Source organism: Pelobates fuscus, chromosome 5 (assembly GCF_036172605.1).
Source record: "Pelobates fuscus isolate aPelFus1 chromosome 5, aPelFus1.pri, whole genome shotgun sequence".
NCBI lineage: Eukaryota > Metazoa > Chordata > Amphibia > Anura > Pelobatidae > Pelobates > Pelobates fuscus.
The window spans coordinates 244,795,992-244,808,167 of NC_086321.1; the positions used below are offsets into that span (position 1 = coordinate 244,795,992).

The following is a 12,176-nucleotide window of genomic DNA, read 5'->3' on the forward strand; positions in this document are numbered from 1 at the left end:
GGTCGTTTAAGACCGCGACCAGGCCCCTGTAGTATTGGATGTGACCTGGCACACCAACCTCAACTAGCAGCCTGCAGCACTAAAGGAAGTCACCCTCCTGCACAAAAAAAGGTAAGCTGTGTCAAGCTGTGTGTATCTGTTTGTCAGTGTGTGTATGTGCCAGTGTGTGTATCTCTGTGTATAGGTGCCAGTGTGTGTATCTGTGTGGCAAGGTATGTGTATCCATCAGTGTGTATCTGTGTGCACCAATACTACACACAAATGTACATCCACATTTAATATCCAACACTACATCCAAACATACCTCTACACGCAAATGCAAACATTACATACAAAGACATCCTTGTATTAAAACGCTAAAATTATATATAAACACCAACTCTATACACAGAAACTCACCTGCTCCTATGTACTACAATCTGTATCTGCAGAACTTAGTGTATATATGGTAAAAATACAAAAAACTACGGTCTTCTAAATGAAAGGTTTATGCTACGCGCAATTTTTTTCGACATGAAAAAATCATTGGGAACCCCTGGTCTAGAGTACAGAACGGATGGATTCTGGAAATGTTATTCAAACAAAAGTGGGAGGATGTGGGGGTGAAGAACAGAATGGAGTCAAATGCACCACTAAAACAGGAGATTTGGGCAGCTGATAAAATGAAATGAAACATAGAAACAAATTTAACTATCATGCCTGTCCACTTTGAAATCTCACTTGGATTACAATGATTTGTTTTTTTTTTTTAATCTAAAATACATCAAACAGAAGAGCCATACCTAGTATTTACTGCAATTTGTTATATTGTATAGTTTCACAGTACCCATCTGTAAGCCTGTCCAGTCTCCAGCTTCGAAACATTCTTTGTTGTTATACTGCTTGTATAAGATAACAATGTTTCCTTCCCCCACTATATTTATATACAAGAAATTTACATATGTTTCACTTTTAGTAATATCTTGCTATTTAAAGTGCATAGAATTTGAAATAAAGAAAATCTAATTACATTTTAATTTAGAAATATTATTTTAATTTATTTTAGTGTGTGTTGCAGTATCTGTTCCAGTCTGCAAAAATAATGTAAACATTGTACCTTGGTGTTCTTCCAAGTCCATATCTAGCCGTTCAAGTTCTTCATTTAGCTGTTTAGCCTTTTCCTTGATATCTGTTAACCTGAAGATATGAATATTTACAAGATAACTAATATATTCTCAATGTTACTTGAAGTCCCTCTGCTGGTTGCTGCTAATTATAGACATTACATTTCATGGCAAACTCAGCAGATTGTCTGCATGAAGTTGTAAAATGACAAATAACTTAATAAACATAAGCTCATACGAACAATGAATATAAGTAATATTTACAAAATAGCATATAGGTTTTATTCACCTGATTCTTAATTTCTCAATTCCAAGCTGTTACTAAACCTTATTTTACAGTCATATAAATATTAAATAACATTTACTTAAGTAAATTGTTAGGCCATTTACTATATTAGGTCATTTTAGAGCAGATAATGCTTATTCCCTGGGAGTTTTCCTTTAAAGTGCAAAATTTACTTTATTGTTAATTACACTTGAAAAATGTGCCAAGTGGTTACGTGAGCCTTGCATGCAGCTGCTCAGTCATGGAAACCCATTTCATGAAGCTAACAACACACAGTTTTTGTGTTCACATTAATACCAGTGGAAGTTTGGAATTCTACAGCTGTGGAATCAGCAGCGACTTTTAGCACCATGCGCCTCAGCAATCAGTGACCCCAATCGGTGGCTTTTTGTGGTTTTCCGTTTTTCGTGGCTGAGTTGCTGCTCTTCTTAAATGCTTCAACTTTCCAACAATACCACTTAGAGTTAACCATGAAATATCTAGGATCGATGAAATTTCACAAACTGACTTAATGCAAATGTGGCATCTCATCACAGTACCACACTTGATTTCACTGAGCTCTTCAGAACGACCCATTTTTTTCACAAATGTTTGTAAATGCAGACTGCATGGCTAGGTGATTGATTTCTTACGCCAACATTCAGTAAGTAAGAGGTGTGTCCCAATATTTTTGTCCATATAGTGTATATACCATTGTGATATTGTGATTACATAAAGCAATGTGATTTTAATGAGGAAGGGTACTGAATCCTCATAGAAAATACACAATTTTTTGATATCACAAATGTTTTGGAGTGAGTAAATCTTGCAAGGTACTATTCCTAATATTGGAATAAATCAGTCCGCAGTACTGAACTCACAACAGATGTATTAATAAATAGCTTTTTGATGACCCAGACTATCTATTCCGTATGAATATGCCACATATACTACCTAAAGCAGATGGTAAACTTGTTACATAAAAGAAAAAAAAAATAGGACTCTTACTGTCTTTCCATACTTGCTATTTCTTGATTATCTTCTTTCACCTATAAAATATAAGCAGAATGATTAGTTAGACACATTTTATTTGTAAATGTTAATATACTTAATGAAAGCGGGAAGATTAACTCTTTACCCCATAGACCCCTGCTGGCCATAAGTTTATGTCATAAAATCAGACCCTGCAGATTATAATGAGAAAATAATAAGCATCTTCCAGGCCAGCTATGTGCTTTGCAAGTGCATAAGTTTAAGACATTTTAAAAATGCATTTTTATTTTCACCCCTTTATTGCAAAATGGGAGAGTTGTTTGACATTTGTGGTCCTTTGTATGACATTATATTTCCTGCATGAGAGTCATCACGTCTTAATTAGTTCCAATATATGAATGCAATAGCAGTGTACTCTCCAGCCAAAGATGACAGATGTGGCTCTAGCCATGACTTTATAGGATGACAGACTCGGCACACGCTTGCAGTCTGATCTGTCAGACGGCTGACAGTGTAAAACAAAGAAATGATAAATGCATTTATGGACATGACCTGTTTTAGTAACTTTGCTTTTTCTTCTTGTGGAGAACCCATGCTCTTATCTTCTGCAATAGTTTGGTCTCTACGAGACTCCAGCTCATAAAGTTTCTCATACAAATGGACTGCTTCCTGCTTCGTATGGGAATGTGAAATTTCCTGATCAAAAGAGACAACAACATTGAAGTTAATTTAAAAGCATATATTTAGTATTTTCCAACAAAACAGAGACCAAAATTATCATCACATGGCAGAGGTGTAACTAGAAACCACCGGGAGCCCCGGTGCGAAAACTGCACTGGGGCACCCCCATGTGTCTCATCCCCCTCTCGCCAGCCACTCCACACATCTCATCTCTCTCTGCCAGCCTCTCCACGTGTCTCATTCTCAGTCCCTCCATGTTTCTTACCCATCCCTCAACCCCCTCATAATCTCTCACACCCACCCCCTCCTCGTGTCTCTCCCACCACTATACATTTGTGACAGACACACACGCAAACACACTGTCAGACACACTCACACACTCTGACAATTTGATTTTTTGAGGCCCACCCAGCCTCCCTACCTTTTGGAGAGTTGGTGTGGGTCCTCTCCCTGGGGCTGTGCAGTAATCTGGCAGTTCCTCTCTCCTTCCGCGTACTGTTTAGTATGCCAGGGCCAGAATGATGTCATATTCTGGCTCCTGGCATCACAGAGGGCACACAAGGGAGAAGACAGGAACTGCCAGATCAGCCTCCCTCATCTCCATCCTGTCCTCCCACCACCTTCTGGTATATTTTGGCAGAGTAGGCACCTGCCATCCAGGTAAGCAGGTGCCTACTCTGCCTTACTGGGCAATTTAAGTTATTTTTTTTAAAGATATTTTGTTTTTGACTACTTCAGTTAACAAACATTGACATGATATCAAAAGTAGTGGTGAGCTTGAGATAATACTTAACAAACAAATCAATCATCTCACAATTAACTCTGTAAATCCCCTCAGGTGCTCTCTCAGCCTCCCAATGACATCTATGGTATTACCATAGACATCATTGGGAGGTGGAGTAGAGGACCCGAGGCAATCGAAAGAGAGCGGAATCTAAAAGGAACTGCTGATGGTAGGGGTGTATTTATACGTTCAAGCAAAATTGTGGGTATCCAACTGGGAGACTCATCATTTTTTAAGTAAGCCGCAATTATTGTGTGTTTTCAAATAAAGTGTAGTGACTCTGAACCTGTTGTCTCTTCTCTTTCCCTATCTACTATTAAAGATAAAGATACTGTGTGGTTGGAGATCCTGGGAGCTGTGGGATATATCCCTCTCAAGTGGAACCATTAGTACCCAGAGCCAGGGTGGACTGGGCTCTGGAGCATGTGAATGTGACTATTTGTTACACATTTATTAACTATATTCACATATGTAAAAATCAGATAATCTGCACTACTATGTGTTTATAGTATCATTTAAATAGTTTATGGTGAGAAGATTGATTTGTTTGTCAAGTATTATTCCAAGCGCACCACTACTTTTGGTATCTTGTTGAATTTGTATCTCACATTGGGATGAGTGTTGCTGGTTTTGTATACACATTGTGTTTGGATTGCTTTTTTGACATATTTGTGCAAACAAATTTCCACACTGGGTTGATTTTGGAGACATTAATTGTACATTTATTTTTTTATTTCAGCACGTTCCACTATTTTATATATGCTTATGTATGCTATATAATGATATCCAAACTTGTTGTATTTAACAAAAATAATAACATTATATAGCATACATATAATACATATATAATAAATAACATTAATATTAATACTATTATAATGAATACTATTATAATAACAGATAACATTATCTATAAAGCTGGAGATAGTTCACCTTAGAATAATGTTATCATTATCTATGTATTTCTAAAAGTATATAACAAAGTAAGTTCTGATATCAATGATAAACTGATTTGAAAAATTATTTTTTTCAAACGAGAAATATTCATCTGGTTGCAGATATTAAAATTATAAAAACCAGCAAGAATAAGCTTTGTACTGTTACATAGTTACACAGCTGAAAAGAGACTTGTGTCCATCACGTTCAGCCTTCCTCACATTTGTTTTTTTGCTGTTGATCCAAAAGAAGGCAAAAAAAAAAAACCAGTTTGAAGCACAATTTTGCAACAAGCTAGGAAACAAAATCCTTCTTGGAATCTCTAACTTTCCAAAACACCATAAAACCTGTACATGGGGGGGTACTGTTATACTTGGGAAGCTTCACTGAACACAAACATTAGTGTTTCAAAACAGTAAAACTTATTACAACAATAATAACATCAGTAAAAGTGCCGTTTGTGTGAAAAATGCGAAAATCTTCACTTTTACTGAAAATATCAATTTAAATAACAATTTTTGTGTTCAGCAAAGTCTCCCGAGTAAAACAGTACCCCCTATGTACAGGTTTTTATGTTGTCTTTGAAAGTTACAGGGTTAAATATAGTGCTTGCAAATTACATTCTCTGCACTTTCTGCCTGGGTTGTCAGGTATGTCAATCAAATTTTAATTAATAAAATCACATAATTATGTTAAAAGATTACTTAAATACACAGATATATATATATATATATATTTGTAATTAAATTCTACATGTTTATTTATGTAATCATTTATGTAAATATATATATTTATCTATTTATATGTATTTGCGGTTATTTGTATTTTATAGATAGATATATATAGAATGTCATTCTAAGTGTATTTTGTTCCCAATATATATATATATACATATATATATATATATATATTAATAACAAAATACAGTTAGAATGAAATTACATGCATATATAATTTATTTTCATTTTTTTAAAAAAAGATTTTATTTATTTATTTTTGTAATTATACGTATATATATATATATGTAACTTAATTCTAAATGTATTTTAATACTAATATATGTACTTATATTAATATTAAAATACACTACGTATGACATTACATATATAAGATGTATATATATATATATTTTTTATATATATAAATACACTTTTAATTTATCAACTTACTTTCCCAAGTAAGTGGATTAATCTCATAAGAGCAAGCATTAGGCTGCTAGAGTAGGACCTGCCAAGAATTGGGTACATTGACGTTGTGGCAGGCTTATGCAATATATGATTATATAATGTATCTAAACCCCCATTATTTTTTGCCTAGGTGAGGTGTTTTTAAATAAAACTATTACATTCTCTATGATTTTAAATCACAAGGTCACACATTTAGGCTGGAAGAAAGGAGATTTTATCTAAGGCAAAGAAAAGTTTTTTTTACAGTAAGAGTAATAAGGATATGGAATTCTCTGCCTGAAGAGGTAGTTTTATCAGAGTCCATACAGATGCTCAAACTGAAATTGGATAAATACTTGCAAAAACATATTATACAGGGATATAATTTCTAATGAGTGGGGTAATAGCTGCTTGATCCAAGGAGACATCTCACTGCTATTTTGGGGTCAAGAAGGAATTTTTTCCTAGTTTGTTGCAAAATTGGAAGCGCTACAGACTAGGTTTTTTGGCTTCTTTTGGATCAAGAGCAAAAACATATGTGAGGAAGGCTGAACTTGATGGACGCAAGTCCCCTTTCAGCTATGTAACTATGTAATTGTTTAGTGAATAAGCGAGTGCGCTGGATTCTGTATTTTGTATATTTTGGCCCCAGCAGCACCCTATAATGTATGCATATTCAGGTGAGTGCAGCCCTCTTGGTTTTATATATATATATATATATATATATATATATATATATATATAACCGCAAATATATATAAATAAATTTATATATATATTTATCTATTTATATATATTTGCGGTTATTTGTATTTTATAGATAGATATATAATGTCATTATAAGTGTATTTTGTTACCTATATATATATATATATATATATATTAATAAAAAAATACAGTTTAAATGAAATTTCATATGCATATATAATTTATTTTGATTTTTAAAAAAATATTTTATTATTTTATTTATTACTGTAATTATACGTGTGTATATATATATATATATATATATATATATATACATACATATATATATATATATATAAACAAAGAATTCTTATATATATATGACTGCATTCTAAGTGTATTTAATACTAATATATGTACTTATATTAAAATTAAAATACACTACATATGACATTACCTGAACTCATTCTTTAGGACCTTCCATTTTCCTCTGACTTTGTCAATGGTACCGATATGGACCACGACTGCTGAGTCATCCCCAGTCCCTCCCAATAATCTCTCCACTCTGTCAGCAACATGCCGGACCCAAGCACCCAGGAGACAGCAAACTGCCCAGTTGAGACTATCAGAGTGTCAGATTACCCTATTTACTCTCTTAATAATAGAGTCTCCTACCACCACAACCTGTCTAGCCTACCTTACACTCTCAACCCCACCCGTACTAGAGGGGCTGTTAGAAGGAACAGCTTCCTGCAGTACAGCTACTCCTGAGCTGATGCTCCCAACATCTTCACTCAAACAGGCAAATCTGTTAGGCTGCACAAGATCAGAACTAGCTAAACCTTTCCTATTCCCTTCCCCCGCTTCCGCACCCCACCCAGCTATGTGCCTGCTCACCAACTGTCTCATCTCCTCCAACTCCACTACCGGCACCCACTAAACTCTGCTCAGTGAGCAGCAGACTCCTCTCAAGATTGTCAATTTCCCTCAGTGTTGCAATTTGCCTCTCCAGACCTCCAATCTGAGCTTCCAGAAAAGCCACTCGCTCACACCCACCTCAGAGGTATGGACCCTGGACAGATTCATCCAGACATGCATACATGAAGCAGGATGTGCAGAGTTAAACACGCAATCATCCCCAGTTACCAAAACACAAGTGAGCAAAACAATATTTACTCTCTTGGTTTAAACTCCTTTGTAGTTGAAACTCCTGTTGTTTCAACTCCTACTTTAAATAACCTACTTGTGGCGAAACCGACCTCGCCACGTGTCCTTGGAGGGGGCTGATTGCCCGCCTCTTGCCTTTGGACTATGGACCAGACTTTATGGGAATGTGATACCCCAGATAGCCATACCATGGAGCCTATTCATATAATGAAAGACTATGGGAAAGACTTTAGCTCCATGGCAATTGTACTGTGTGAGTAGGATCTGCGCGCTATTCGGTAGTTTTGTGCGTGCAGATCCCAGCTATCTGGGGATAGGTGAAATGTCTGTGTGTTATGTGTAAATGTGACTTTATGTATTTTAAAGTGTTTTATGTCGTTTTGCAACCATGTGGTTAATGGAGTCTGCCTTTAGTCCTGGGTAATTGGATTACTTCTCCAATTAACTCCAGGGCAGAAGGGAGGAAACCAGGGTGCATTGTGGGGATGTTTTTCTGCCAGCCAGAAAGGAACAAAAGATACTTTTAGTAACTTTTGAACCCCTGGTCGGATTCATGCCATTTTTTAATATGTTGTTCCCCTGAATGGATTGATTGTGGATATGTATTTTTATGTGAATGTGATGTATGGTTTTAAAGTTATGAAAGTTGTGTAAAAGTATATTTTACACTGTATGCATAATGGGATTATGTGTCACACTAAGGGGAGGGGATGTGTGGGAGGTAACATCTATGTCATTGGTTCTTTTATGCCTCCCCCTGGGTGTGGCCTGTATGTGTGAGTTGGAAATAAAAGCCAGGCTGGATGAGCCAGTCCAGAGTTCCTGTTTTACCCTCAAAGTGATGTGTCGTCTCATTATTGGGGGAAGGATTTAATGTATGCTGTTCCAGTTGACTGCTAGGAGTACAAGCCTATTCATATGGTTCCTATTCAATGGTCTACAGCATTCATACGCTTGGGAGAATTTAAAGGTTTCTCGGATTCGGTGATTATGGTGTCTGCCAGAGTGCTTGGAGTCCTCAGGAAGCGCTAGGAGCATCCATTAACGGAGGTACCCAGTCGGGGTGCCAGGTGATCCGTTACACTACTTTCAAGCAAACTCCAGTGAGCAAGCTCTCTGAGTCAGTAGTGGGTTTATATTGGCAATACAAATCCCATACAGGAGGACATTAAGGGTCACTCCCCCTAATTAGCTTAGCAGCAGCAGCACCCACAAGGAGGGGAATATAAAAAGCAAGAGGGAGGAAAAAAAAAAAAAAGAGGGAAAAAGTTTTAAATAAAATCAGCAAAGATTAAAGATGGAAAAAAAAAGTTAAAAAACATAAAAAAATAAATAAACCTGCCTTTTCACTTGGTATTAACCAATACCAAGCACAGCCCACAAGTTTTCCAAGAAACTCCTGTTGTTTCAACTCCTAGTTAAAAGAGCCTACTTTTAAGCAAACTCCAGACAGTCTCCATGTGGCCGACACGCCTTTGCAACTGAGATCATCATTGCTGATGATCTTAGCCAATCCAACCCTTCCCCAGGGAAGCATCGGGAGGCTAGTGAGCATGCTTGACAAATTGCTGCGCTATGCCAATTAGCATTTCCTTATAGAGATGCATTATGTTAATGCATCTCCATAAGGAGCATTCAGCATCTCTATGCAGTGTGGAGACGCCTTTACAGGACTTAACCCAGAAAGACCCTCTAGTGACTGTCCGAGCGATGGCCACAAGAGGTGGACTTAGGCAACATTTTAAACACTGCCTTTTCTCGGAAACGGAAGTATTTACAGTGCTCAGCCTGCAGGGCCAAATACCAAAACCACTATATTAACCCCTTAAGGACACATTACATGTGTGACATGTCATGATTCCCTTTTATTCCAGAAGTTTGGTCCTTAGGGGGTTACCGGACCACTCTAGGCACCCAGACCACTTCAGCTCAATTAAGTAGTCTGGGTGCCAGGTCCATCTAGGGTTAATCCTGCAGCTGTAATCATAGCAGTTTCAGAGAAACTGCTATGTTTACATTAAGGTTAATCCAGCCTCTAGTGGCTGTCTCATTAACAGCCGCTAGAGGCGCTTCTCACTGTGAAAATCACAGTGAGAAGACGCTGACGTCCATAGGAAAGCATTGAGTAATGCTTTCCTATGGACTGATTGAATGCGCGCGCGGCTCTTGCCTCGCATGCGAAATCAGCGCTGACGTCGGAAGATATTTCCCCAGCGCCGAGGGAGCCCGGAGCTGGAGAAAGGTAAGTGATTAACCCCTTTCTCCCCTTCAGCCCGGCGGGAGTGGGACCCTGAGGGTGGGGGGACCTAAAGACTCTATAGTGCCAGGAAAACAGGTTTGTTTTCCTGGCACTATAGTGGTCCTTTAAGTTGTAGTGGTTCTGGTGGATATAGTGTCCCTTTAAGATTGATTGTATATCTTTTCATTATCTGCTACAGTGAAAGAAAGTTATACACGGTAAAGTGAAATGATATAGAGAACTATACAAAACTTGCCTGTAATGAGTTAAAGCATTACATAATAGCTCCAGAGTGAGATGACGCATGTCTTCCCCATACTTTTACAGTTAATATTGTCTCACATTTGAGCTGTCCTCTTTCCCCTAAAATCTTAACCCCTTAATGATGAGTGACGGACCTTGTCCGTCATCCATTAAAATTAACCCCAGATCGCCGCAATCGCGGCGATCGCGGTGTTAATGGTGCTCCGGTCTGCCTCTGTATTAGAGGCAGACCGGGAGCACCGACTCGCGCTGTCCCAGCACATGTGCCTGCTCTGACAGCATGTCAGAGCGAGCACATGTGCTGTGTACACTCACCTTCTGCCTCCCTGCACTTCAGGGTTCACTGTGAAGTGCAGGGAGACGGATCAGTGCTGATCCTGCCCCCTGTAAAAAAATAAATAAAGTTAAATTAAAATCCCACCCCCCTTTACCCGGTTTAATAAAAAATTAACCCCTTCCCTGCCAATTGATCACTGACTACAGTGATCAATTGACAGGGATTACATTTTACTATGATCTGATTTTTTTTTTTTAACCCTCAGGGGTTAAATTTATTTTATTAATTAATTTAAATATTTTAAAATTATAAATTTAGCTAGCTGGGGAGGGTGGAAGTTAGTGGGGAATTGGGGGATTTAGTGTTAGGCTCACTAGGGGTTAATGTTAAAAAAAAGTTTTAAAATAAGCTTTAAAAAGTGAAAAAATTGGGGGCGGAGCCTGACCGCGAAGGAAGATGGACGCCTGATCCCTGTGCTCCCTCTCCCTATAGCACTACCATCCGCTACCATCAGCGACCCCCCCTGTACACAGACCCCGAAATCACACCGTACCGGTGCATCAAGCCCTGCCCGACAATCCACTCCATGGGCGGAGGTAAAAAAAAGAAGGATCTTACCCCATCGGTGGCGACAATGTTCCGCGCGCCGGCCACCTCGCAACGGCCCCCCTCCTCGCAACCCCGAGAGGAGGAAGAATCGGAACCGGAGGAATATGCCCACAGCTCGGACCCCACAGCACCACTCACAATAGGCATCCTGAGGGGTATGCTCCACGAGGCCACGGCCGACATAAAGACACACGTGGCTGCCGAAGTTACCAAACAACTGGTAGGCCTCAGAAAGGATATCACTGCGCTCACTAATAGGGCCGACCTCACAGACACCCACATCTCCAGGCTCAAAACCACATCCACCGAGCAGGCCCAGGACATTGCATATTTTCACGGCCGCATAGCAGCCCTAGAGGACAGCCTTGAGGACCTTAACAACCGCTCAAGGAGAAATAACATACGAATTAGAGGCCTGCCTGAATCAGTCACTCCGGACCAACTGATTCCCACTCTTAAAGGTATATTTCGCTCACTGGCCCCAGACCTCACAGCGAGAGATATGGAAATGGATAGGGCCCACAGGGCCTTGCGACCCCCCAGCCTGAACCCCACCACCCCAAGAGACATAATCACGAGACTCCACCATTTCCCAGCTAAAGAGAAATTGCTCCAAGCAGCCAGGTACAAGCAGCCTACATACCAAGATCATCGCCTCACCTTCTTCCAGGACCTCGCTCCATCGACGCTGAAAAAAAGAAGGGACCTGAAACCACTCACCTTAGCCCTCCAACAAAAGGGGATGAAATACACCTGGGGTCACCCCTTTAAACTGATGGTAAGAAAAGATGACCAAACCCACACCCTCCTCTCCCCGATAGAAATAGGACCCTTCGCTGACTCACTGGGGATCCAACTGGTACAATACGCCCCACCAACCCGTAACTGGTCCGACTCCAGACACACAGACGAGCCAAGGACACAACAACCACCGAAGAAGCTTAAAACACCAACTCCGATACAACCACAACCAGAGGAACCGGAGCGAACAGCTCCTAGGCACTA

At 39.1% G+C, this 12,176-nt stretch overlaps 1 protein-coding gene across 2 annotated transcripts in view; it reads right to left on the minus strand.

The window, feature by feature from the left end:
- The window catches only part of IFT74 (intraflagellar transport 74), a 145,418-nt gene that overhangs the window by 57,751 nt on the left and 75,491 nt on the right, over positions 1-12,176 (minus strand). For both annotated transcript variants that reach the window (XM_063455182.1, XM_063455181.1), the window contains exons 11-13: positions 2,914-3,057; positions 2,377-2,417; positions 1,097-1,176 (exon numbers count right to left, since the gene is read on the minus strand). In XM_063455182.1, coding sequence (XP_063311252.1) covers positions 1,097-1,176; positions 2,377-2,417; positions 2,914-3,057 — 265 coding nt within the window. The remainder of the gene's footprint in view (positions 1-1,096; positions 1,177-2,376; positions 2,418-2,913; positions 3,058-12,176) is intronic.